At 47.3% G+C, this 27,552-nt stretch overlaps 2 protein-coding genes across 3 annotated transcripts in view; both read right to left on the bottom strand.

Annotated features, from left to right (window-relative positions):
- LOC115457683 (alpha-2-macroglobulin-like protein 1) overlaps window positions 1–27,334 on the bottom strand; it is a 47,305-nt gene extending 19,971 nt beyond the window's left edge. For both annotated transcript variants that reach the window (XM_030187224.1, XM_030187225.1), the window contains exons 1-18: window positions 27,180–27,334; window positions 21,369–21,552; window positions 21,109–21,268; window positions 18,428–18,480; window positions 17,032–17,052; window positions 15,921–16,074; window positions 15,415–15,499; window positions 13,301–13,427; window positions 11,782–11,896; window positions 8,967–9,076; window positions 8,632–8,796; window positions 7,692–7,922; window positions 6,261–6,324; window positions 4,572–4,717; window positions 4,335–4,484; window positions 4,070–4,246; window positions 3,140–3,263; window positions 7–121 (exon numbers count right to left, since the gene is read on the bottom strand). In XM_030187224.1, coding sequence (XP_030043084.1) covers window positions 7–121; window positions 3,140–3,263; window positions 4,070–4,246; window positions 4,335–4,484; window positions 4,572–4,717; window positions 6,261–6,324; window positions 7,692–7,922; window positions 8,632–8,796; window positions 8,967–9,076; window positions 11,782–11,896; window positions 13,301–13,427; window positions 15,415–15,499; window positions 15,921–16,074; window positions 17,032–17,052; window positions 18,428–18,480; window positions 21,109–21,268; window positions 21,369–21,552; window positions 27,180–27,319 — 2,321 coding nt within the window. In that variant the 5' untranslated portion in view covers window positions 27,320–27,334. The remainder of the gene's footprint in view (window positions 1–6; window positions 122–3,139; window positions 3,264–4,069; window positions 4,247–4,334; window positions 4,485–4,571; window positions 4,718–6,260; window positions 6,325–7,691; window positions 7,923–8,631; window positions 8,797–8,966; window positions 9,077–11,781; window positions 11,897–13,300; window positions 13,428–15,414; window positions 15,500–15,920; window positions 16,075–17,031; window positions 17,053–18,427; window positions 18,481–21,108; window positions 21,269–21,368; window positions 21,553–27,179) is intronic.
- Window positions 1–27,552, bottom strand: part of FOXJ2 (forkhead box J2) — a 584,760-nt gene that overhangs the window by 503,648 nt on the left and 53,560 nt on the right. The gene's annotated exons all lie outside the window — the stretch shown is intronic.

The following is a 27,552-nucleotide window of genomic DNA, read 5'->3' as shown; positions in this document are numbered from 1 at the left end:
ACATACCTTATAGGGTACAGATCCCAAATCCAGGTCTCGGGGAAGTATTTGCGCACCTGCTGCTCCTTAGCAACCGGCTTGGGCAGGGAATTGCTCGCCGTCATTTCAACAGATGGCATTGCTAGGAGAGATAGGAGGACAGATCTTAAGAGCTGGACCCTCCTAAGAGCGTCTCCAGGGCTCCAAAAGAGGACGGCTTGATACAGTATCTGGCTGCAGTCAGCTGCCACCAGTGTGGGGCTTTTTCTCAAGCATGTTGTATGGGGTCTGAACAGAACAAGGTTTACCAGTTTCCTCTCTTCTCTTTCTCTACCTGTTCGTCCTTTGTCCCTCTAAGTGTCAGGTTCCTAATCCTATATAATAATTCTCTCCTCCAACATTCTAATGTGCCTGGGACCGTGGCTCCCTTGGAGGTGGTCTGCTAGGCAGTTTAGAATGCACTGACGTCAGTGATGTCACTGACAGCTGATTCCAAGGCAAGGGGAGGAGTAGGGAAACACGCTCCATGTGTTTCCCTACTCCTTCCCCTGCCTGGGAAACAGCTGTCAGTGCCCCCCCCCCTCGGCGCAACACCCAAGCCCCTGCCTTGCAAAACCGCAAGCCAGGCAGGGGGAGGAGTAGGCCCCTGCCTACCAATCAGCTCTCAGTGCCCCCCTCGGCGCAACACCCAAGAACGTCCCCCCGGCGCATCACCAAAGCCCCTACCCCCCCTCTCGGGCACATCAACTCCCTCGCCACCCGCAGCCGCCAATACTAACGCTGTCTGGCCGCTGCTGTTTCTCCTGTGGAGCAGCAGCGGCCGTTACAAAAAGAAAAAAGCCAAAAAAAGATTTTTAACCTGAAACGCGGCTCCGTAGACAGCCATTTGGCATTGGCTGTCGTCACTGCAGCCGCTCCTCCTATCCCCTCCACGTCACTGTCCCTGCAGGAAGACCCAGGAGGAGCGCAGCGACATCAGAGGGGAGAGGAGGAGCGGCTGCAGAGATGACAGCCAATGCCAGATGGCTGTCTACGGAGCCGGGTTTCAGATTTTTGGCTTTTTTCTTTTTGAAGGGGCATGGGTGATGCGCCGAGGGGGGAGGGGAGGGTCGCTGGACATGGGTGGTTGCAGGGGGAGCAGGGGAGACAGGAGGGACGCTGCGGGGGGGGGGAGGGGGGGTTACCTTGCTACTGCCTGTTTCATTGCCTACCAAAACGGGCCGTTTATACTAGTGTTTTATAGAATGTTCACCGTTCTGACCTGCATTAGTCCCTTTGAGCCGTGTACAAAGCATTAATAACTATTTCTAGACTGTCCCAAAGCCCCACGGTGATGTGTGGGACTGGTGGGGTGCTGTGGGGAAATATGAATGTGTCTTGTAAGCTCTTTTACTCCAAGTTGTGGAGCGCTGAGGAGCGGGACTGTCCGGGATAAGGAGGGCTCTTATACATGATGATACTTGGTGGCAACAGAGTTAGTGGACAAATGGGGTGGGGTCTTTTCCTGCTGTCATTTTCTCTGTCAAACGGCATAGCGCTCACAATTTGACAAGGAATTTTATTAGGTTTACAAGTGTAAAGGAACAATGCAATTGCAAAAAAAAAAAAATTGAATACAAAAAGTTAAACTAAAACTGTGTAATGTGAACAAGTAATTGCAAACGTGCGTGATGACCAGAGTCAAATACTTAATGGAATCAGGGAAATCAGACGCTTGCAACTGATATGAAATTTTTCACGCTGAAAAAATACGATCATGGTGACCTCCACTATTGAAAGCTGAAGATATCGTATTGTCTATAAAGTGTTACTTTTGGTATTCAAAAATTTTTGTCACCTCATCTACAATCTTACGTCCCTGGGTGAGCTTTATGATCTTGCCAACAATCACTATTGTCCGTTCCATCATTACGTGCACTTTGTCCTTTTCACATCAGAAGGTAATGTTTAACATAATGGAACCTACAATCGGGAATAATTTACTAATTTCTTTTTCCTTATTTAAAATTTTCCTTAAAATGCATTTGTTTCAGTCAACTTTTGCTTAAGACCCTGGGAGATGCAGAGGGTTTGCTAATCTATTAATATCTTTTACTGTTAATTTAATTATATTTCTGTTTGTTTTATATTTAATTTGTAACTTACTCGCACTATGTACTGACTACTTAATATGTAAATTGCTTTGATGGCTCTGCCCTAAGCATTTCATCAAACAAAGACAACCTTGAACCTCAAAGGACAAAAACCTATAAGGTATCTGTTGAGAAATCCCATGAGAAAAATAAGAATGTGAATATTAAGATAAGAATGATACATTTTATGAGTTATTAGAGGTCTGGGTCTTCGGATACTCTTCTAAAGGGGATCAGATTTTTGTCTTCTTGATTAGGGAGCTATGAGATGATGTAGAGGCTAGTTCTAATTTACGAGTCTGGAGGACCAAGTGCCACTATGCATGATCATTAACCTTATCTGAATGTTTCCAGGGGCAAAGACTCGTCTGTTGACCTATAGTTATTAAAATGTCCATGACTGTTGTAGAGGAATCAAGTAAACCATGTTGAACTGAACATGATTTAAAGATGATAACTTGAGCAGATAAAGGTATATCAAGTTTACAAATGTTACAGACAATGTTCCAGATCGCCTTCAAGAAAGGTTGGAGTCGTGTACAGTCAAATAGCATGTGGGTTAATGTTCCAATTTGAGTTTACAATGCCAACAATAATTGGATTCCAAGAGTCCAGTTAAGTGAAGCTTCTGGGGTGTGACAGGCGCTGACCCATGTGTACACCCTCCCTTGCTACATTTCTCAGTGTCTACCATACTTCCATGAAGCTAACAATAGATAAGAGAGCCCTGATGTATTGATGGAATTTGGAGTGGAGACCTGGGTTCAATTCCCACTGCAGCTCCTTGTGACCTTGGGCAAGTCTCTTAACCCTCCATTGCCCCAGTTACATCAACTTAGATTGTGATCCATCTAGGGACAGAGAAAGTATCTGCATATAATGTGTACAGTGCTGTGTATGCCTAGAAAATATTGTTAATATTAGTTGTATTTTAATAAATAAGGAGCGGAGGGGGGGGGGGGGTTCTTTACTTGCCTTCCAGATAGCAATGGCTGAAATGATTCCAGCTCCCAAGAGTTGCTTCTTACCATAGAGCACTTCAGGGGATCCTCGTGGGGGTCCAGGTATTCCATAGGAGAAAGGTACTACATCATAATGGCAGGAGATGGGTTTCTTGATGTTGGCATTGCTGAAAAGTTTCAGCCCGAGACTCTAGCGGTTTCATAGAAAAATGCTACCATTAGTAAATCAAAATGGGGCCATTTACAAGCCTGGAGTATAGATTTCCTGAAACATGTTTCATCCATCCACTCCTCAGAGAAAGGGTATTCTTGGGTGGGTAAGAGCCCTGTGCAAGCTTCAAAGTTCAAATCCCCAGATCTGCCATTGTCTGGCTCTGTGTGACCTCAGGGGAGTCATTTTCTCTCCTTGGCCTCAGTTTCCCAAACTGGGGAGAAAACTTTAAGATACTACAGGAACGTAAGACCTTTGAAGTCAGAATAATTAAATATTTTGACACCCACCAGACAGGACTTAAAGATCTGGGTTTTCTAGTCCATTATAAACCATAGAAATTGTACGACTCTGTCACCCTCTTATCACCATGCATATCTCAATGTCCTTCACCCACCTGGCTCTCACCTAATCCACCCCACCCTCATCCCGTGAGACTGTCACTGAAATGCTTTGATGTTTCACTTATATAAACTGTTATTTACCAACATTTGCTTATTTCTGGTCTGATGAAGAGGGGCTACCTTCGAGAGCTAATCAAAAATGTATTAAGTTAGTCCTATAAAAATAGTATCATCTTATTTTCTTTTCTTTCTATTGATTACCTTTAAAAGTGGACTAACACAGCTACTACATCTCTCTACTCAAAGTGGGGAGAAAAGCACTGCGCTTTCTTCTTTTGGAAGACATCCTGCAAACATGTACTGACAAGCCACACACCCCAGAGGAAGTGCATGTATTTACCCATCTTGGACCCTGGTTGGTGCTGTCTGAAGGATACTAACCTTGAAGAGACTGAAGGTATCTGGCTCACTTGGCAACCTGGGATACCACCATAAGGAGCGTTTCCTCCGAGTATCAGGTGCGAGAGGCATGAAAGACCGATCACAAGGATAGGGCTCATTGTCATTCAGTCTGTAAAAGTACCCCCCAAAATGCACAGTCGGGAGCAAGTTATACACCTGAGACACAGGAATATAAAAAGAGATCAGGAAATAGAACACAGACAAGGAGTTCCCTGTTCTCAAAAAGAAAAAGTTCCTGACTCACAGTGTCCACTGTCAGCTCAGCCTCTGGTTTCAGCAGGACCATACTGTAGTCCACAGCTCGGACAGCGCACAGGGAGCCTGGAGCTGCCTGCAGGTGAAGGTTTGTATCCGACCCCGGGAGAGTCTCTGGTGTGGAGAATGAAAGGTCCACCTGAAGACAGACAGGAAAACTTTCAGAAAAGGTTATCTCCAGACAGACAGAGACAACCAGAGACACAAACCCCAAAGCACCAGTCACCTTGTTGTTGAAGCATTTGGCGATCTGGAAGTCAGCAGTGTCTGCAACCATCTCCCCATCAGGAAACAAAGCATAAATCAGCACCTTGGCCAGCGGCGAAATGGCCATACTGGTAGGAAGCAGGAAGGAGAAAGAACCCTTCAGCACTGAGAAGAGAGAGAGAGACAGAGAGAACTGGGAAACAAAGAACTCTATTTTTTTTTCCAGTGCACTTCCCTGCTATGTCCAGCTAGAAGTGTTCCTCAGTTTCCAGGACATGTGCACTTTTAACAGAGTTAACAGAAGCCTTTGCAGGGATGTGGCTACATCAGAAGCATTAAACAATGTTCATACCAACCATTTTCATAAGGGAAAGGGAATTGGGACTTGTTATACCGCTTTTCTGAGGTTTTTGCAACTATATTCAAAGCGGTTTACATATATTCAGGTACTTATTTTGTACCAGGGGCAATGGAGGGTTAAGTGACTTGCCCAGAGTCACAAGGAGCTGCAGTGGGAATCGAACTCAGTTCCCCAGGATCAAAGTCCACTGCACTAACCACTAGGCTACTCCTCCACTCATTCCACCAATTAGAGCCAACCTCATCAGTGATGTCACAATGGCTTGATTGCCTGATACTTGCTCACTTCTGATATTGTGATGTCATAAGGGAAAGGGAAAATGGGACTTGATATACTGCCTTTCTGAGATTTTTGCAACTATATTCAAAGCGGTTTACATATATTCAGGTACTTATTTTGTACCAGGGGCAATGGAGGGTTAAGTGACTTCCCCAGAGTCACAAGGAGCTGCAGTGGGAATCGAACTCAGTTCCCCAGGATCAATGTCCACTGCACTAACCACTAGGCTACTCCTCCACTCATTCCACCAATAAGAGCCGACCTCATCAGTGATGTCACAATGGCTTAAAGTCCATTGCACTAACCATTAGGCTACTCCTCCATTCATTCCACCAATAAGAGCCAACCTCATCAGTGATGTCACAATGGCTTGATTGCCCAATACAGTTCCCCAGGATCAAAGTCCACTGCACTAACCACTAGGCTACTCCTCCACTCATTCCACCAATAAGAGCCAACCTCATCAGTGATGTCACAATGGCTTGATTGCCCGATACTTGGCTCACTTCTGATATTGTGATGTCATAAGGGAAAGGGAAATGGGACTTGATATACCGCCTTTCGGAGGTTTTTGCAACAAGGTTTACATATATTCAGGTACTTATTTTGTACCAGGGGCAATGGAGGGTTAAGTGACTTGCCCAGAGTCACAAGGAGCTGCAGGGGGAATCCAACTCAGTTCCCCAGGATCAAAGTCCACTACACTAACCGTTACGCTACTCCTTCCATAAGACTCACCACCCCTGCCCTTTGCTGTCAATAAAAATAAGAGGAGATGATTAGTGTGTATGGGGGGGGGGGGGGGGGGGAGGGTGCTTCCAGGATCATTACTTTGCGGCTCGTAATTCTCAGAGGAGGCAGTGGTACTTGGTTGGCTATAAACTCAAAGAATCTGAAGCTTTAGGAGTTTGCTGTGCTGTGTCTTAGGTCTCTGACCTCCCTCCCTCCCTCTCATGCATCTAGATACATTTTGGTATTTGTTGGGGGAGGGGTGCGCAATATGGTTCTGTCCAGGATTTTGGTCTTTTGGCTGAAACTAGAGCCCCTCCTCTTCTGGTTACCACTTACCTTCCTCTTTGCCAACCAGAACATCTTTAGTCCCAAATAGAGCAAGGCCTTGGCGGGACACTACCTACCGGATTACAAGAAAACAGAGATATTTTAGCTATCACCACCAATGATAATCCAGTTGAGATTACAACTCTTAATCAGAATCTGTCTAGATCCATACTCACAAACTCAGGCCAAATGTGGACAGATCTAAGCTTTTGGCCATAGAGAATCGCCTACTCCCCAGCACCCGTACCCCATTGTCTCTTCCATTCAAATTTTAAGAGTCCTTTTTGATGATATCATGAGCTTCTGAGTCTAATAATACGTTCAAAGGCTCTTTTTTTCAGATTCAGATAGTGCATAATCTTTTTGATAAAACAGCCCTCCTTATCCTTACTCATTCCTTTGTGACAACTCAACTCAATTACTGTAACTCTTTACTTTATGGTCCCCACAAACTAATTGCAATTAGTTCAAAAGTCTGCAGTTAAACTCATAACGAGCTCTAAACAATTCAACCATGTAATGCCACTTCTGAAAGATGGACACTGGTTACCCATCTCCAACCGGATAGTTTTCAAGATACTCACTCTGGTACACAAGGGGGCTCATTTTCAAAGCACTTAGGTCTAAATACGTTGAAAATATGCCTCAAGGCATTTCACTCTGGTAACCCCCTTTAGCTCGCATGTTGACTTGCTTCATAAACCCCTGCCAGGACCCTTCGCTCATCAGAGAATAACAACCTTACAGTTTCTTCCTTCTGTTTTTTTCTGTCAGAACTGTTTTCCTCACACATTTTTAGTGTTGTGGGATGCTCCTTCTTTCAGCCCTATGACTCGAGGATTCCCAAGTGTGGTTTAAATCCACCTAGAAAACTCTTTTGTTCCGGGAAATCCTACCCAGCATAGTTCTAGCCTTTATGCCCGATGGTGGCTGGACCGCTTTTTGCAGCAGTTTCTAACGTTTCTAATTTTCTGATTCTGAACTTGACCTTTTGCTGTCTTTTGATTATTATAAACTGCCCAGAATAAACATATTAATGGGCGTTATATCAAATTTCAATAGAAACTTGAAAACATCAGATACTAAAAAGCAAGCCATCACCTCCACCCTCATCACTTCCCCCATAATTTACCAGTCGGGGTGTAACAGACCTCCTTCAGAGTCTGGGACTTGTCACATCAATGAAGAAAACAGGAACCAATCAAATGCTTCCATTTCTGTGCCAGGCATCCATCTGTTCCCCTCACCTCTGTGTCCTATCACAGCACTTAACTACACAGGACATAGCCAGAGATGCAAATGTGACCGGGGCTACTCGGTCCTAAGATAAAGTGTCTCTAGATATTGTCATTCCCATGGGCAGAGGAGGTGGAATCATATCATTTAACCACAGTCTGTGACAAAATCAGACACTCAGAGTCGAACTTGCCAGATACCCACCAAATACATGAATGTCACTTGATCAGTATCCTGTTGTAGCTCCTTCTGCTGAATAATATAATCCACCACCACCTCCTGCTCCTTTGGGCATGGGAGACTGCCCTCCAGGGTGTGGATCTTCAGAAAGCTCTTGCTTTTGGAGAAGAAGGGGTTGAGCCAGAGGTAACCATCCTGATACCTTGGGGAGACCTTCCCTAGGTCATACTGGGGATCATCAAGATTGGACCTGGCCTGCAGGTATAAAAGAAGGTTTGGTATGTGGGTAAACAGCAAATAAAATCTCCAAATGTCTTCCTTGCATACAGAGGAGGATAGGGTCTTCTGCAGGGACCTCCCCCCCCCAAAAAAAAAACAAACAAACCTGCATTAGATACAGAGGAGGACAGTGTCCCCTGCACTGAGAGACCCTGCAAGAACCCCCCCGAAACCTGCATTAGATACAGAGGTGGACAGTGTCCCCTGCACTGAGAGATCCCGCAGGAACCCCCAGAAACCTACATTAGATACAGAGGTGGACAGTGTCCCCTGCACTGAGAGATCCCGCAGGAACCCCCAGAAACCTACATTAGATACAGAGAAGGTCAGTGTCCCCTGCACTGAGAGATCCCGCAGGAACTCCCAGAAACCTACATTAGATACAGAGAAGGTCAGTGTCCCCTGCACTGAGAGATCCCACAGGAACCCCCAGAAACCTACATTAGATACAGAGAAGGTCAGTGTCCCCTGCACTGAGAGATCCCGCAGGAACCCCCAGAAACCTACATTAGATACAGAGAAGGTCAGTGTCCCCTGCACTGAGAGATCCTTCAGGAACCCCCAGAAACCTACATTAGATACAGGACAGTGTCCTCGTCCCCCCCCCCCCCCCCCATACTATGAGATCCTGCAGGAACTGTAACATTTTTGTCTGCACTCATCTCTCCCTTTTCTGAGGACTCACTCTGAGGGACACACTAGTACCCCACTGTGAGGTGTCTAGGTCAAAGCTGGCCTTCCCATTCTCATCTGTGACATAGGTGAGGTCCTCAGTGATGTTTTTGTAGCTCAGGAAGAGATAGATTTTCTCATGCTTTCGGGGAGAGCCATCGGCATTTTGGAGCTCCATCTAACAAAGAAGTGAAAGAAAAAAAAAGTTAACAGGTCTTAAAATACTACAGGGTAAACATGCAAAAGGGAAAGATGGAGAGACAGCCAGAGAAATAGAGAGAGACATGCAAGATCTAGAACAGAGGAAGTGGCAAGAAGAGAGAGAGACTGTGGAGGGCCGTTTCTCACCCAGCCACTGTAGGGAAGCCCGGCTTTGTAGTAAGATGGGGAATCTTTGAAAGTTATTGTGGTGATGTCAGAGGAGATGGGGCAACTGTTGAATGCTGAAAGCTTCACTCCTAGCGAGAAATATTCATGCGTTAATAATCTGCTCCTGAAAACGCTCCACTAGTGAGAAGATAAAACACATCGTGACCTCTATAACCCATTTACTTTTTGCAATACGCAAATATGTTGACGTTATTTCACTGGAGAAAATACTGGATTCCATCAAAAAGGTCTCCGTCACCCAAAATCCCATGTCTGAGAGTGACAAGGTGTGAAAGTTTGAAGGACACATATAAAAGTTTTGACGAGCATCACACTAAGAACCAAATTCTATAAATGGGCCTATAAAAACTGAAAAAAAAAAAAAAAACTGCGCTTAGCGCTATTCTCTAAAGTTAAGCATAAATTAATAGAACAGATGTAACCCCTGTCCCCAGGTCTAAAATTTAGGTGCAGCCATTTACACCAAAGAAAACCTGATATAAATGCCAACGTCTAAGTTAGACGTGGATCGGGCATATTCCATAACAACGCACATAATTTGTAGGAATGCTCAGGCCCCTCCCATGGCCACACCCCCATTTGTGATCCACGCAGAATTTATCTGCAGCACTTTACAGACCCACACTGCCAAATTACTGCGTGCGTAACTTTAATCACCCTATAAAGAATCTGGGAGTAAGTGATTCCAAGAAGTTGGGGGTGGGGAGGGGGAAGACATAGGAATGATAAGGAGATATTTCTTAACAGGAAGCAGGGCAGAGAGGATCCTCAGCAGTGGGAGAGTGAAGGGTAAAAGCCTGGGACAGGTACAGAGGATCCTCAACGGTGGGGGAGTGAAGGGTAAAAGCCTGGGACAGGCACAGAGAATTCTCAGCAGTAGGGGAAAAGTCTGGGACAGGCAGAGGGGGCACAGGGGATCCTCAGTGGTGGGAGAGTGAAGGGTAAAAGCCTGGGACAGGTACAGAGGATCCTCAACGGTGGGGGAGTGAAGGGTAAAAGCCTGGGACAGGCACAGAGAATTCTCAGCAGTAGGGGAAAAGTCTGGGACAGGCAGAGGGGGCACAGGGGATCCTCAGTGGTGGGAGAGTGAAGGGTAAAAGCCTGGGACAGGTACAGAGGATCCTCAACGGTGGGGGAGTGAAGGGTAAAAGCCTGGGACAGGCACAGAGAATTCTCAGCAGTAGGGGAAAAGTCTGGGACAGGCAGAGGGGGCACAGGGGATCCTCAGTGGTGGGAGAGTGAAGGGTAAAAGCCTGGGACAGGCACCGAGGCTCCACAGCGGTGGGAGAGTGAAGGGTAAAAGCCTGGGACAGGCACCGAGGCTCCACAGCGGTGGGAGAGTGAAGGGTAAAAGCCTGGGACAGGCACCGAGGCTCCACAGCGGTGGGAGAGTGAAGGGTAAACCTGGGACAGGCACCGAGAATTCTCAGCAGTGGGGGAAAAGTCTGGGACAGGCACAGGGGATTCTCAGTGGTGGGAGAGTAAAGGGTAACAGCCTGGGACAGGTACAGGGGATCCTCAGTGGTGGGGGAGTGGGAGTAAAAGCCTGGGACAGGCACCGAGGCTCCACAGCGGTGGGAGAGTGAAGGGTAAAAGCCTGGGACAGGTACAGAGGATCCTCAACGGTGGGGGAGTGAAGGGTAAAAGCCTGGGACAGGCACAGAGAATTCTCAGCAGTAGGGGAAAAGTCTGGGACAGGCAGAGGGGGCACAGGGGATCCTCAGTGGTGGGAGAGTGAAGGGTAAAAGCCTGGGACAGGCACCGAGGCTCCACAGCGGTGGGGGAGTGAAGGGTAAAAGCCTGGGACAGGCACCGAGGCTCCACAGCGGTGGGAGAGTGAAGGGTAAACCTGGGACAGGCACCGAGAATTCTCAGCAGTGGGGGAAAAGCCTGGGACAGGCACAGGGGATTCTCAGTGGTGGGGGTGTAAAGGGTAACAGCCTGGGACAGGTACAGGGGATCCTCAGTGGTGGGGGAGTGGGAGTAAAAGCCTGGGACAGGCACCGAGGCTCCACAGCGGTGGGAGAGTGAAGGGTAAACCTGGGACAGGCACCGAGAATTCTCAGCAGTGGGGGAAAAGCCTAGGACAGGCACAGGGGATCCTCAGTGGTGGGGGAGTGAGAGTAAAAGCCTGGGACAGGCACCGAGGATCCTCAGGAGTGGGTGAGAGAAGTTGAATGGGCTTGGAGCGTTTACCTGCAAGCAGCCTGTTTTTTTAATAGACAGAAACGAAGCGAGAGACTTTGGCCATTTGAAATAAGCCTTGAAGAACTCTGTCCCTTCATTAGGCGAAGGAGCTAAGGGTTGTTCCATGGTCGTTCATATTGATCTGATAAAGGGGACAGAGTCCTCCAAAGTTGGTCAGAAAAGGATCAACTTATTGCAATGGGAAGCCTTTAGCCCCTCTCTTCCACCGAGTTCTGACCTGCGTGTGTGCAGTAACCTCACTCCTTTAAAGGACTGCTTTTAACTCTTCTGTAATGTATTATGTTTATCCTTGTAAAATAAAAAAATGGGGTCTTTGCCTGGGGAGCCCTGTATTGCTTTAGAGGTAGAAGCCCACACTGAATGCTTGAGGAAGTTGTCTGTGTGTCTTGTCTGTCCTTAAGCATCTTGGGGGGGGGGGGGGGGTGAACTGGGTCTGTGATTAGTTGTGAAGTGGGAACCACTTAGAAGATCTGCCTGAAATGTTAAGACTGTACAAGAGAAGACTGTCTCTGACCAGAGTTCCCTTCTCCACCTTCACTTTGATTACAGATGGTTCAATTTGCACCTGTTCCTTCTTCCTCCAGAGAGGCCTTGGCTTCAAGTCGCATCATCAACCCGGAACGTGTCAGGTTATAGGCTTCCGTGCTAACTTCGGTGGAGAAGCAGCCGGTCTGATCCACCTAGAGAGAAACGAGACACAGTACGGAGAAACCCTTCAGAGAAACCACGGACTTCTTCACACCAGACAGACGCAGAAGCCAAGACGCTGCACCACAGATGACTGTTCCTCAGTGAGAGTTTGGGAGAAGGCAAATGCTGCAGTGCATGTTAAATTAAAGTTTATTTTACAAATACATTTGAAACAGGATTAAAAACAGAAACAACTGACTCGGAGGGCTTCAGATGGGGTTTGAAGTTGCCATACAGTTACAGTTAGATTATTAATACCTCGTTAATACCATAGCGGGTTACAACCAAGATAGTAGATCAGAATAAATCTCAGATGTGTCTGTATTATTTTAGATTGTAAGCAGGGACTGTCTCTCTATGTCAGGTGTTCAGCGCTGCATGCGTCTGGTAGCGCTATACAAATGTTAATAATAATAATAATAATGTAATAATAAAGTTCTAGATTACCGTGTGTTGTCAGCTGTCCCTCTCTCCCCACTCCCAGCCCTGCTGGGCCAGGGTAAACAGGTGGGGAGGGGGCACTTTCAGCTGTTCCTCTGCATAAAAAGCTTTGCAAATCACCTTTGAAGTGGTTCATGTCCTGGGCTGTGTTTGGGATGTGCAGTCATTGGAAAGGACTTAGGAAAGACCAGGGACACTTCCAATATCATTTCATAAAGAACCGAGACAAAAATAATTAACCAAATCTTACTGCTTGTCTTGTCTGTCATGCTACACCCAAAACAGCATGAAAATTAAACTAAAATGTTAAGATACATGTTAAGGGCATTTATGTACAGGAAGTGAGCCTTTTCAACTGAAGGAGAGCTCTGCAACGAGGGGGCATACGATGAAGTTACAAGGGACTAGGCTTAGGAGTAATCTAAGGAAGTATTATTTCACGGAAAGGGTGGTGGAGGTTGTGGAATTGAGGACTGTGTCAGAATTTTATAAGGCATGGGATAAGCATGTGGGATCGCTTAGGAAAAGGAAGAATTAGGGGTTACAGAGGATGGGAAGACTGGATGGGCCATTTGGCCTTTATCTGCCACCACGTTTCTATGTAATAAACATCATGAAAAAGGAAATGAATCTTTCCCTGCATGCTTATCCCTCCCAAGGGTTAGAAACTGGGTAGCGAATGCATAGCCCCCTGGGGGGGCCTTTGTACTAAAGCTTAGCGTGGCTAATGGACATGTGGCCACTGGCCTGTCGGTGTAAAATATTCAGCATATGCTAACCCTTAAAAGGGCCCCTTAGCCCTCGATATTTGGCTCTCTAACGGGTGAAATCAAGCTCTAACTTGCAAATTTTATCTGTAGAATAAGGGGGTTAGAGAGAGAAAGAAAGAGTTTGCTGGCCATTAAAGATAAGTTATATGATCAAAGCAACACCCCCTTCTCACACACACTCACCGAACCAGTGAAATTCAGACAAATATCCGTCAAGGGCTCTTCATCCAAGCTCCACCACCCATAACGGAGAGCTGACCTGCACAGGCTGGCTTCCACCTTCCCAGGCACCATCTTGCCATAGGTGTACCTGATTCCAGAAAGAAAGGGAAAACAGAGAGACCACCAGGAATGGGCTGAGGCTGAGCATGAAGAGGAGTTGTCCAAGGCAGACAGCAATAGCAGGAACTGGGGACACCTTGTTGAATATTGGCTTACACCAATATTCGAAAATGGTACTGAGGTGCCCAGATTCCATTCTAGCACAGGCTCCTACCACTGATACTGGCTTATGCTAATATTCGATAATAGAACCGAGGTACCTAGATCCCATTCTAAAACAGGCTCCAACCGCCGATACTGGCTAACACTAATATTCAAAAATGGTACCGAGGTACCTGGATTCCATTCTAGAACAGGCTCCTACCACTGATACTGGCTTACACTAATATTTGATAATGAAACCCACTCTAGAAGAGGCTCCTCCCATGCTGCCTTGAGGCACTGAGGTGCCTAGTTATAGAATTGCCCCTTCACAGGGAGAGGGAACTTGGGGTAGAACCAAATAATCTTAGACAAAAGCTTTCCAAATCTCTCAATAGGGGTCACAATCAGGATGGGTTCTCCATAGGTGCTTCATTATTCTGTATCTTTAGTTGGGGTGTCACATGCATTTTTTTTGGCCAGAGTCACAACAAGATTGATAAGCCCTGTCCTACCCTTGTCAGTATATGTTTCAGGTTTGTGCCTTCAGGCTATATAACGTGATCTCCAGATGTTAGAGAAAGTACAGAGAAGGGCCACCAAGTTAATCTAGCAGGACCAGGACCACTGAAAGTCTCAGACCTTCAGGGACTGGCTGATCCACTCTTGCTTTCACCTTCAACACCTCTCTGAGCTTTTCTTGTATAAACTGAACAGATAACTGATTTCCACCTTCATTCACCTGGAGATGTGGAAATTAGGGCCAGGGACCGTGTCTCAGCTGAGATCTTTTTATTCATGTATCTTTGACCATCTGATAAAAGGTCTCAACCACAACTTGGTGGTTGATTCTTATTTCCTTATAGAAACTGAAAAATTGTTCAGTCTAGAGCCCATCGTCTTGTGGCAAGTTGACCCATAGTGTAGGAACAGGTGGTGGACCCTAGAGCAGATCTCCCCTTACGTTCCTACCCGTAACCTCCGCTCTCAAGACAAATCCCTCCTTTCAGTACCCTTCTCCACCACCGCCAACTCCAGGCTCCGCCCTTTCTGCCTCGCCTCACCCCACGTGTGGAACAAACTCCCCAAGCTCATACGTCAGGCCCCCTCCCTGCCCATCTTCAAATCTCTGCTTAAAGCCCACCTCTTCAATGTCGCCTTCGGCACCTAACCTCTACACCTCTACCCAGGAAATCTAGACTGCCCAACTTGACATTTCGTTCTTTAGATTGTAAGCTCATTTGAGCAGGGACCGTCCTTCTTTGTTTATTTTGTACAGCGCTGCGTAACCCTAGTAGTGCTCTAGAAATGTTAAGTAGTAGTAGTAGTAGTAGAGCAGATCTTTGCAACCCAGCAGGGATGATGGGAAAATCTTTGCAACCCAGCAGGGATGATGGGAAAATCCTTGCAAGATGCTGGCTCAGATGATATTGAGTTTCGAAGAGATCCAGGGTGGTGGGGCAGGTTGTTCGCTCATTCTCAGCTCACGATTGTTCTACAGATACCTGCTGTAATCTTCTCTCTGCCCCCTCTCCCACCCCTGCTCTGTTTAAAATACACCCAGCTGAACTTTTCTGCCACAAATGTTCTGATTTTTGCTGAATGGATTATCAATGAGTCTGTCACAAAGTCTAACAAAACAAAGTAGCGATCTCAAGGTCCTTCCTTTTGTGGACTCCCCTCCCCCCCCCAAAAAAAATAATCCTGAATTCCTCACTTAATACTAGGGACGAGATTCCTTACAGTCTCTGGCAGCTTTCAATTTGCAATATGAGCAGACCCAGGGGAGGAGATCCTACATCTCTGTTTTCCATACAACATGCTTGGTGGGGGCAACGGGGATAAGTGGGTTTATTCCTTAATGACAGACTTACTTGGCACACACTCGAAATCTCATGTTTTCATCCAGAACGGTCACCACACTGGGGAGCTCAATCTGAACTTCAAATTTCGGCGGCACTGAGGAATGAAAATGAATAGATTATTCTGTGATGGCATTCAGACACTTCTGTTATCTGGTACAAAATGATGCCCTTTACCCTCAGTTCAGACAGATCTCTACTCATAAAGAGCCCCCAGTGTCCTGCATGCTTTCCTTGGCTACAGGTTAGCTGTTCTGAGTGCCTAACCCGGAAGGGGCTGGGAATGGCAAAACTCCAGTGGTCCTCCATATGACAGTAGCATGCAGCATTCTCAAGAGCTGCTTCCAATACAATCCACTAGGTGTCAGCACTCAATGAAAGAACAGTCGTAAGCGGCTCTATACTGTGTGCTTACATAAATACAGCAGAAGCACAAGCAGGGTGTGAAAGCTGAGAAACTTAATGCCAAAATATCCCCCCCCCCCCCCTCCACCACATATACATTTCCTCCCTCTTACCATACTCTTCCACTATGAAGGTTTTACTGTGTTTCCCCACTGCGATGGTATACGTTCCCAAGGGAGGTTCAGAAGATAGTGGGAAAGAGAGATCCACGATGCCCTGTCGTGGAGCCACATTCAGCCACTGGCCAATCCGATTTTTGTTGGGATCCTTGAATTTAACACAAAAGATTAATGGTGGATTGTGAGGTTTGAGAGAGAAATGTGCTCATTAGCAACCCTGCTGGAGTCATCCATTAGCCCTGCCACCTAGATGGGTTTAGCCAACCTTCACCTTATTGTGGCATGAAGAATAATGACACAGAACGGGGTAAGTCCTGAAAAGACCCAAATCATTATAGGTTCGCTGAATTTTCATGTCTTTAATACCACCTGCAGGCCTGAAAGCTGTCACAGGTATTTTCCTATCCCTGGAGGTCTCGCAGTCTAAGTTTGTACCTGAGGCAGTGGAGGGTTAAAGCGACTTGCCCAGGATCACAAGGAACCACAGTGGACTTGAATTGGGTATCCCTGATTCTCAGGCCTGCTGCTCCTCCACATTGAAGGAGTTGGGTCATTTCAGCTCCAGGAAAGCTTCCGTCAATCACTCCTTGTGCTCTCAGCACCAGGATCCGGTTTCTGGGTTTTACAGCTCTAGAGAAGGGGTTGGTCATAACCCTGGTCACAATATCCCGGCATCAAGGGGTTGGTTTACACCCAGCTCTCCCCTCCTACTCATGAAATTAGCAGAGGCAGGTGGCACCTTACAGACTAAGAAATCCGAGGCCTGAGCTTACTTGTGCCTTTCGTCTAGTTTATCTCTGTTCATAATCTCCAAATCACAGCATCGTTCAGTTCTGGTCAGGTGCTTCAGAAAAGACCCTTCCTCTAGATGGATAATGAATGGCTTTTCACACAAGTGAAGTGAAGCCGTTGTGATTTTTTTTTTTTGTCCAGAGAAAGGGACTCAATTGAAGCTGTTCAGGACAAGAACCCCCCTCACCTATTGCATCCGAACACTGCTTTACTCAGTGGACAACAGCCCTTACGTTGACTCATCTGAGATTGTGCTGTACAATTTCACTTTACCTTCACAACAGCCCAAAATACAGTTGGAATTAATATTCACCTGCAGTTCCACCATCGGATACTGAAATACAATCAGAAAACAGAGACAAACGGAATCAGAAGATGTTTGGTGCTCTGTAAGGTGAGTTTAGAGCTAGAATACTGAAAAAGGTGTGTTTGGGGTGGGGGTGGGGGGAGCAGAGGAAGCAGGAAACCTACCTGTCTCCCCTTTCCTACCATTCAAGAGAAATGCAAAATACAAGCAGTGAATTTGAAAGACTGCTAAGCCCAGGTATGTAGAGTTTGAGCTCAGTCAGGCTCATTCCTGTCACGGTATGCCCTAAAACAGTGTTTCCCCTAGTTCGTTCCTGGAGTACCCCCCTTGCCAGTCAGGTTTTCAGGATATCCACAACGAATATTCATGAAAGAGATTTGCATCTAATGGAGACAGCGTGTGCAAATCAAACTCACGCATATTCATTGTGGATATCCTGAAAACCTGACTGGAAAGGGGTACTCCAGGACCGGACTTTATTTCTTGGTTGGTTACATTTCTGTCCCACATTTCCCCACCTATTTGCAGGTTCAATGTGGCTTACGTAGATGTTAGAGGCAAGGATTATTAGAGCAGCAATCAGGTCCCTGGAGTAATGTAGTGGTCAGTGCAGTGCACCATGGATTGGGGAACTCTGGTCCCTATTTCCCTCTGCCTGTCACATTTGTGGTGGAAACTGTGAGTACCCACATATAGGTGCACCCATCGCCCATAAGGACTAGTGTGTACAACTATGGGCAGTGGGTTTGGGGAGGTTCAGTTGTCAAAACCAATTTTTAGATGTTTTTCTATGAAGCACATTCAAATCCCAAGGGGGAGTATCAGGGGCATGTTAAAGGTGGGATCTGGGCATTCCTACCACTTGGATGAACCTTGTTCTACCATTACATCACATTGCAATCGTTATAGTGGAAGTGGCGATCGACTTGGGAAAAACACTGCCCTAAAATGAACCCTTTTGGATACTCTGCCCCCAGGAGAAGTAACTACCAGACTCATTTTGGGTGACTGAATATTTTTCCCATGACTTCACATCTGCAAGTGTTGCTGGGAAAGCTGTCCTGGTTACTGTTCTCACTGGCGGGGTGAATCTCAGCGAGCAACCGAAAAGGAAACTAGAGAATGCTGCTGGGGGAGGTGGGTAGACTCTGTGCCCCCCCCCTTTTTAAGCACCTCCAGGACTCTGCTCAGAGCATCCTTGGAGTTTATACCTGACCCTAATGCCCCAATGAAAAGGCATCAATTATACAGTCAGTGGGATTTCAGGATATCAACAAGGAACATGAAGACAGAACGAAAACCCAGTGCGTGACATTTTCACTGACTGGCTGTGGGGTCCTTGGGGCAGGTTTGGGAAGCCCTGGCATATCATAATTGGAAGGTTACAAGCTCCCCGTCTTACCTCATGGTTATCTGCAATAAGGTCTTTATCCAAGGTCACAATTCGAAACTTCACTGAAATGAGAGAGAGAGAATTTCCATATATTAAAACATGTTTTAAAAACATTCCTCTAGAAATAAAAGATAAATGTACTGAGTCCACTGAAAAGGCTCAGCTTCATCTGTGATGACCTTTGGAGGGCTCTGCCCCCTCCTCACCTGGCCTGTATGACAGTAATTTCATAAGGCAGATGCCATCAAGCTGAGGGAATGACCAGGAGAGTGGAGGGTTCAGGGGACGGACACAGGGATTCAGAGCCTGTCACCTCTAGGACTGGAGGGTTCAGGGGATTGACACAGGGATACAGAGCCTGTCACCTCTAGGACTGGAGGGCTCAGGGGAGGGATACAGAGCCTGTCACTTCTAGGACTGGAGGGCTCAGGGGATGAACACAGGGATACAGAGCCTGTCACCTCTAGGACTGGAGGGTTCAGGGGATGGACACAGGGATTCAGAGCCTGTCACCTCTAGGACTGGAGGGTTCAGGGGATGGACACAGGGATTCAGAGCCTGTCACCTCTAGGACTGGAGGGCACAGGGGATTGACACAGGGATACAGAGCCTGTCACCTCTAGGACTGGAGGGTTCAGGGGATGGACACAGGGATTCAGAGCCTGTCACCTCTAGGACGAGGGCTCAGGGGAGGGATACAGAGCCTGTCACTTCTAGGACTGGAGGGCTCAGGGGATGAACACAGGGATACAGAGCCTGTCACCTCTAGGACTGGAGGGTTCAGGGGATGGACACAGGGATTCAGAGCCTGTCACCTCTAGGACTGGAGGGTTCAGGGGATGGACACAGGGATTCAGAGCCTGTCACCTCTAGGACTGGAGGGCACAGGGGATTGACACAGGGATACAGAGCCTGTCACCTCTAGGACTGGAGGGTTCAGGGGATGGACACAGGGATTCAGAGCCTGTCACCTCTAGGACTGGAGGGCTCAGGGGAGGGATACAGAGCCTGTCACTTCTAGGACTGGAGGGCTCAGGGGATGAACACAGGGATACAGAGCCTGTCACCTCTAGGACTGGAGGGTTCAGGGGATGGACACAGGGATTCAGAGCCTGTCACCTCTAGGACTGGAGGGTTCAGGGGATGGACACAGGGATTCAGAGCCTGTCACCTCTAGGACTGGAGGGTTCAGGGGATGGACACAGGGATTCAGAGCCTGTCACCTCTAGGACTGGAGGGTTCAGGGGATGGACACAGGGATTCAGAGCCTGTCACCTCTAGGACTGGAGGGTTCAGGGGATGGACACAGGGATTCAGAGCCTGTCACCTCTAGGACTGGAGGGTTCAGGGGATGGACACAGGGATTCAGAGCCAGTCACCTCTAGGACTAGAGGGTTCAGGAGCTGGACACAGGGATACAGAGCCTGTCACCTCTAGGGCTCAGGGGATAGACACAGGGATACAGAGCCTGTCACCTCTAGGACTGGAGGGTTCAGGGGATGGACACAGGGATACAGAGCCTGTCACCTCTAGGACTGGAGGGTTCAGGGGATGGACACAGGGATTCAGAGCCTGTCACCTCTAGGACTGCAGAAGATGGACACAGGGATTCAGAGCCTGTCACCTCTAGGACTGGAGGGTTCAGGGATGGACACAGGGATTCAGAGCCTGTCACCTCTAGGACTGGAGGGTTCAGGGGATGGACACAGGGATTCAGAGCCTGTCACCTCTAGGACTGGAGGGTTCAGGGGATGGACACAGGGATTCAGAGCCTGTCACCTCTAGGACTGGAGGGTTCAGGGGATGGACACAGGGATTCAGAGCCTGTCACCTCTAGGACTGGAGGGTTCAGGAACTGGACACAGGAATACAGAGCCTGTCACCTCTAGGGCTCAGGGGATAGACACAGGGATACAGAGCCTGTCACCTCTAGGACTGGAGGGTTCAGGGGATGGACACAGGGATACAGAGCCTGTCACCTCTAGGACTGGAGGGTTCAGGGGATGGACACAGGGATTCAGAGCCTGTCACCTCTAGGACTGGAGGGTTCAGGGGATGGACACAGGGATTCAGAGCCTGTCACCTCTAGGACTCAGAAGATGGACACAGGGATTCAGAGCCTGTCACCTCTAGGACTGGAGGGTTCAGGGGATGGACACAGGGATTCAGAGCCTGTCAGCTCTAGGACTGGAGGGTTCAGGGGATGGACACAGGGATTCAGAGCCTGTCACCTCTAGGACTGGAGGGCTCAGAAGATGGACACAGGGATACAGAGCCTGTCACTTCTAGGACTGGAGGACTCAGAAGATGGACACAGGGATACAGAGCCTGTCACCTCTAGGACTGGAGGGTTCAGGGGATGGACACAGGGATTCAGAGTCTGTCACCTCTAAGACTGGAGGGCACAGGGGATGGACACAGGGATACAGAGCCTGTCACCTCTAGGACTGGAGGGTTCAGGGGATGGACACAGGGATTCAGAGCCTGTCACCTCTAGGACTGGAGGGTTCAGGGGATGGACACAGGGATTCAGAGCCTGTCACCTCTAGGACTGGAGGGCTCAGGGGATGAACACAGGGATTCAGAGCCTGTCACCTCTAGGACTGGAGGATTCTGGGGATACAGAGCCTGTCACTTCTTGGACTGGAGAGATTCAGGGGATGGGCAGAGGAATGCAGATTGTTGGGTACCTGTTTGACCAGGCTTGTAAAAAGCTTTATCTGTCTGCACAAATATGCCTTTCTCAAGCTTTTTCACTAGAATCTTTTTGCTGCCGTTGAAGTGTACACTGTCTCCATGGACTTCCACCTGGAAAAAGCCAATCTCCTCTGCCTCAGAGGGAGCTGGAACCTGGAAAGAAAGGGTGAGGGTGTGAGAAGCTGGAAAGCATTGAAATCTAATTAAAGGGCTGAGGGCAGTGTTTGACCTGTTCTTTTTCTACCAGACCCACCTGGAAGGGGGAGCAGGTGAAGGACACCGGATCAGTCACAGTTTTCTCCAGGACGGTGATGTTCTCGGCCACCAGGTTCAGTGTCAGGGAGACCTGCACCGTCTCCTGGAGACCTGCCAGGTGGACACACACGTGCGCTGTGCCGGGGAAAGGCAGCTCTGCTGAGACAACCACAGCATAGTATCTGCAGGAAGAAATACGGATAGAAAAGGTTTTAACATGCAGAGACCTTTCCATGAAGCAACTTCCTCTCCCAAGAATGAGGGCGATTTACAGGCCCTCCTGTACCTTAGCCTCAAAGAGTGACACAGGGTTCAGGGGATGGTTGTATCGCTCCACGATGTGACCGCACCTTGAATATTGTGTCCAATTCTGGTCGCCGCATCTCAAAAAAGATATAAAGGAATTAGAGAAGAGCGACGAAAATGATAAAGGGAATGGAACGACTTCCCTATGAGGAAAGGCTGAGAAGGTTAGGGCTCTTCAGCTTGGAAAAAAGGGGGCTGAGGGGTGATATGATAGAAGTCTACAAGATAATGAGCCGAGTAGAGCGGACAGATGTGAAGCATTTGTTTACACTTTCAAACAACAACAAAACCAGGGGACACAAGATGAAACTAGAATATGGTAGATTTAAAACAAATAGGAGAAAGTTTTTCTTTACTCAGCGTGTAGTTAGACTCTGGAACTCGTTGCCGGAGAATGTAGTGACAGCAGCTGGCCTTACAGAGTTTAATGGGGGTTTGGACAGATTCCTGAAGAAAAAGTCCATTGAACATTAAGAAATTATTATTTTTTTTGGTTTTGCCGGGTTCTTGAAGCCTGGATTGGCTGCTGTTGGAGACAGGATGCTGGTCTTGACGGACCCTTGGTCTTTTCCCGGTATGGCGGTGCTTATGTACTTATGATAAACTCAGGACGCAGTCATTACTAGGGAGAATCTCCTTTGAGTCACTGACGCCTCAAACTTGAGGTTAACTAATGCAATGTCTCTTATTTTTGGTTCCTACACTCTCTGCGTTGCGCTGGAGACCACTTTGGTATTTTCAGCTCCTATGTTCTGGATTTTACTAGAGTCTTCCTTCCCTGGTAATTTTACTCCCTGCCCTTAGCCCCTGCACCCTCTCCATTGTGCTGGGGTCTCCCCTGGTATTTTCAATCCCTCTGCTTTCTGCATTGTGCTGGACTCTGCAGCAGTTTACAGAGTTTCTTTCTCTATTTTTATTTGTGTTCATTTAAACAAAACATGTATCAGCTGCCTTTTCCCAAAATTCACAGGAGATGCTTTTTCTTTTTGCTGAAATTGAACTGAGATTACTTTTTGGGGAGTGGGTGGATATTTCCCATGGACAGGGTGGCATCTTGTCTACATGTTTAACTCTGGACAGACACTTCCTTGTTGACAGTACATAAGTACATAAGTGTTGCCACACTGGGACAGACCAAAGGTCCATCAAGCCCAGCATCCTGTTTCCAACAGTGGCCAATCTAGGTCACAAATACCTGGCAGAAACCCAAAGTGTAGCAACATTCCATGTAGAACCCCAAAGAGTAGGAAGATTCTAGAATTCTAAAGAATAACAAGATTCCATGCAGAATTTCAAAGAGCAGCAACATTCCATATAGAACCCCAAAGAGCAGCAAGATTCCATTCAGAACCCCAAGTACATAAGTATTGCCACACTGGGACAGACCAAAGGTCCATCCAGCCCAGCCTCCTGTTTCCAACAGTGGCCAATCCAAGTCACAAATACCTGGCAAGACCCCAAAAAGTACAAGATATTCTATACTGCTTATCCCAGAAAAAGTAGATTTTCCCCAAGTCCTACTTAATAATGGTCTATGGACTTTTCCTTTAGGAAGCCATCCAGACGTTTTTTAAACTCCGCTAAGCTAACTGCCTGTACCACATTCTCTGGCAACGAATTCCAGAGTTTAATTACATGTTGAGTGAAGAAACATTTTCTCCAATTCTTTTTAAATTTACTACATTGTAGCTTCATCGCATTCCCCTAGTCCTAGTATTTTTGGAAAGCGTAAACAGACGCCTCACGTCTACCCGTTCCACTCCACTCATTATTTTATAGACCTCTATCATTATATTCCCCTCGGCCATCTTTTCTCCAAGCTGAAGAGCCCCAGCCGGTTTAGCCTTTGCTCATAGGGAAGCTGTCCCATCCCCTTAATCATTCCCGTCGCCCTTCTCTGCTCCTTTTTTTTCCTAATTCCACTATATCTTTTTTGAGATGCGGTGACCAGAATTGAACACAATATTCGAGGTGCGGTCGCACCATGGACCGATACAAACGTCCTCACTTTTGTTATGACCAGTAGCTGCCGGACTGAAGAAGCTCCAGGATCTTCTCACGGTTGACCTGAAGCACAGGGAGGTCTCCATCAGCCACATATAGACGACGTCTTCCATTGACTCCCATTGGATGGAAATGCCCTCCAATAGCTCAGAGAGATTTTTTTCCTTTAAATCCCTCTGAGCATGTGCAGTAGAAACCCCTGCTGGGCAAAGCAGGGGCAATCCCACTTCCTACCTCAGTCTGTTCTTTCTACCTGGATGGATTTTCAAGCCCTCCTACTTTTTATATCTATAGTACACTTTTCCTATTACTTTATATTTTCCTTCTCTGGGGGGGGGGGGGGGGTTCCTGCTCTCGGACGGTCGGTGGAGACTCAATGTACCATCCAGTGGAGTCCAGAAATGCCCACATCATTCTTTAACTTGGGCACAACAGAGAGGAACCTGACTCTCCACTGGGGCGATCGGACAGACAGGAAATTGGCCCCCTCCTCCACCCAGTAAGACCTCTAGATGAGGCACGGGGCAGAAGCAAACAAGTTGGGCCCAATCCTGCAGAAATCCTCCTCCCCCCCCCCCCCACCACAGTAAGACCACCAGACAAGACGCGGGGTAGGAGCAAACCTGAATCAGTCGGTGCTCTCATCTTGGCCCCAACGGAGAAAGGAATCATTTCCTGGAGCGCAGGATCTCCATATTACTGAGCCCTTGGGTGGGTCAAAGCCCATCAACTGGAAACAACACAGGGGAGATAAAGTTTCACCCCGAGATCATACCCAAAGATTCAGAGTTGGGGGGGGGGGGGGGGGGAAAGGTAGTGGAGCTTAGGCAGGGAGACAAAGTGACTCCTCCAAGGTCGAAACCAGAAATTCAGGAACAGAACCAGGGATTAATATCTATTATAGTTAGATTTCTGCCTATCTCAAAAGCAACCACTGTAATTCTCCGAGGAAAATTCTGATCTCTATATCCCTATAAGAAGTTTGTAAACCGCTTCGAACTCAAAAGCTGTTAGCAGGATATAAGCCCAAAAAGTAATGTAATTAAGTGACTCTTAAGATCACATCCAGAGATTCAGTGTCAGAAACAGGGATTAGAGCAAAGACAGACAAGCCACCCAAAGGTATCCAAGGTTGTAGGTGAACCATCAGCCAAGGCAAGTTCAAAGTCCTCCCACCATTCCAACATCTTCCCTTCCCCTTCTCTTCCTACCCCCAGGTGTCCAGCATCTTCCCTTCTCTTCCTACCTCCCCCCCCCCACAGGTGTCCAACATCTCAAGTTCTCTTCCTACCCCCTTCCACAGGTGTCCAGCATCTTCCCTTCTCTTCCTACCTCCCCCCCCCCCCCCCACAGGTGTCCAACATCTCAAGTTCTCTTCCTACCCCCTTCCACAGGTGTCCAGCATCTTCCCTTCTCTTCCTACCTCCCCCCCCCCCACAGGTGTCCAACATCTCAAGTTCTCTTCCTACCCCCTTCCACAGGTGTCCAGCATCTTCCCTTCTCTTCCTCCCCCCCCCCCCCCCACAGGTGTCCAACATCTCAAGTTCTCTTCCTACCCCCTTCCACAGGTGTCCAGCATCTCTCCTTCTCTTCCTACCCTCCCCCCCCCCATGTGTCCAGCATTTCCCCATCTCCTCTTCTTTTTCCATGCACCCCAGATGTCCATAATCTCTGGAGAGGCAGAGAATTTACAATCAGTTTTCCAGACTCTCCTTTTCCCTCCCCCAGGACACCATTAATTCTAGAGACCACCCACTCATCCAAGCCTGAGGACAGAGCAGGACTCCATTAACTCGAGACACCCAATGATCCCAGGCTGAAGACAGAGCAGGACACCATTAACTCCAGAGACACCCACTGATCTGAGCCTGGGGACTGAGTTACGACCACAGAGAAAGACTCATTTTCCTGGTTATTCCTCTCTGAGCTGCCAGTGCTATATCCCAGTTTCAATAGCCCTCTTTTTCAGTTTTTGCTTTCGTCCTCTTCATTTCCACACCAGCTGTGGAAGATTAGAAGACCAGATCTCATGCTTAAATCAGTAGCCTTTCCCCATTGCCAATCCTTGCAGTAGTCTAACTTATTTAGCAAAGCCAGTCGGACACAGGATGGCCTGATTGCATTTGTGAAACACAAAGGTGCTGGATTATGTGGTCCACTTGATATTATTGTCTGAAGGAATGGAGCAATTTGTTTTGTTTTAATTGTTTATGTGGTCTGTATTTTGATAAATTGTAGATGTTTTTATTGTAAAAAGAATTGAAGCGGTGCAAAGAAAAGCTACGAGGATGGTATGGGATTTGCGTTACAAGACGTATGAGGAGAGACTTGCTGACCTGAACATGTATACCCTGGAGGAAAGGAGAAACAGGGGTGATATGATTCAGACGTTCAAATATTTGAAAAGTATTAATCCGCAAACGAACCTTTTCCGGAGACGGGAAGGCGGTAGAACTAGAGGACATGAAATGAGGTTGAAGGGGGGCAGACGCAAGAAAAATGTCAGGAAGTATTTTTTCATGGAGAGAGTGGTGGGTACTTCGAATGCCCTCCCAAGGGAGGTGGTGGAGATGAAAACGGTAACAGAATTTAAAAAAAAGCATGGGATAAACATAAAGGAATCTTGTTCAGAAGAAATGGATCCTCAGAAGATTAGCAGAGATTGGGTGGCAGTGCCGGTGGTTACGAGGAGGGGCTAGTACTGAGCAGACTTCTACGGTATGTGCCCTGAAAATGGCAGACACAAATCAAGGTCAGGTATACATATAAAGTAGCACAAATGAGTTTATCTTGTGGGCAGACTGGATGGATCGTACAGGTCTTTTTCTGCCATCACTTATGTAACCCACCGAGAATTACAAAATTAAGCGGGATATATATATGACAAATAAATAAATAAATAACCTGGCTGGTTCCTCAAGCAATAAACGCTACCCTGTGAGATTCTGAGGTACTGCACAAAGGACAGGGATGAAGAGGATCAAGCTGTGTTTTCTTCATCCAGCTGATATCTTTATGATAATTGACATTTCCTTTTGCTGGAATGTCAGGATATCTAAGGCAGCTGACATAGAGTTGCAGCTTGAGCTTTGCAGGACATGTCTGCTCTGCAGTATCTAAGAGGTCAAGCTCAGTCTGTATCAAGGTATACCACTAGGTCTTCTCTCTTACATACAGGTGCTTTATCTATTTAGCACCACTGAATGTACACATAGCCAGGCAAATGCACCAGTCCCTTTATATTTGAATTTAAACTTGCTGTTACAGACCTAACTTTGAACAGATGAGTATAACAGTTATATTATTCCTAGAAGTGCAACTGCCTTCACCCCCCTCTTGATCCCCCAGATTTGGTTTTGGGCATTTAAGAGGTTAAACAGTCCAATTATATCCACGTACAGATAAAAAAGCTTTATGCATTTGCCACCCACCAGCAAACAGAGAAGTGTCTGAGATTAAAAGAAAGCCACTAAGAAGGGAAACTTCAAACAATTCTTACGGATCCAGTGCTGATCCTGCAGCAACGAGCTGGAGTAGCAGGGCACAGGGGGCCAAAATGGAGGTCCACATCCTGGTGGCTAGCAGGACTCTCTTCCCAGGGAGCTGGTGAACTGACTCCTTATAACCAGTGCCCTCCATTCGTCAGGGTACGTGACCTCTGGTACAGGCTGCAGGTCCATCTGCTCTGCCAAATATTTGCCTGTGTCCCAACTGGCTGAATTCAAGGTTTACCAGAGAGGGCAACTGTGGGGGTAGAAAAAAAAAACAGGATTTCAAAATCAAACAGAAATTCCTGTCAGGCACCCAAGCAAACTCTGTATCACCTAACTTCACTTTATTTTTCCATAATCTGTCCCCCTGCACCTTGTGAC

The sequence above is a fragment of the Microcaecilia unicolor genome, chromosome 14 (assembly GCF_901765095.1).
Source record: "Microcaecilia unicolor chromosome 14, aMicUni1.1, whole genome shotgun sequence".
In the NCBI taxonomy this organism is placed as follows: Eukaryota; Metazoa; Chordata; class Amphibia; order Gymnophiona; family Siphonopidae; genus Microcaecilia; species Microcaecilia unicolor.
This window is presented reverse-complemented; position numbering and strand designations above follow the sequence as displayed.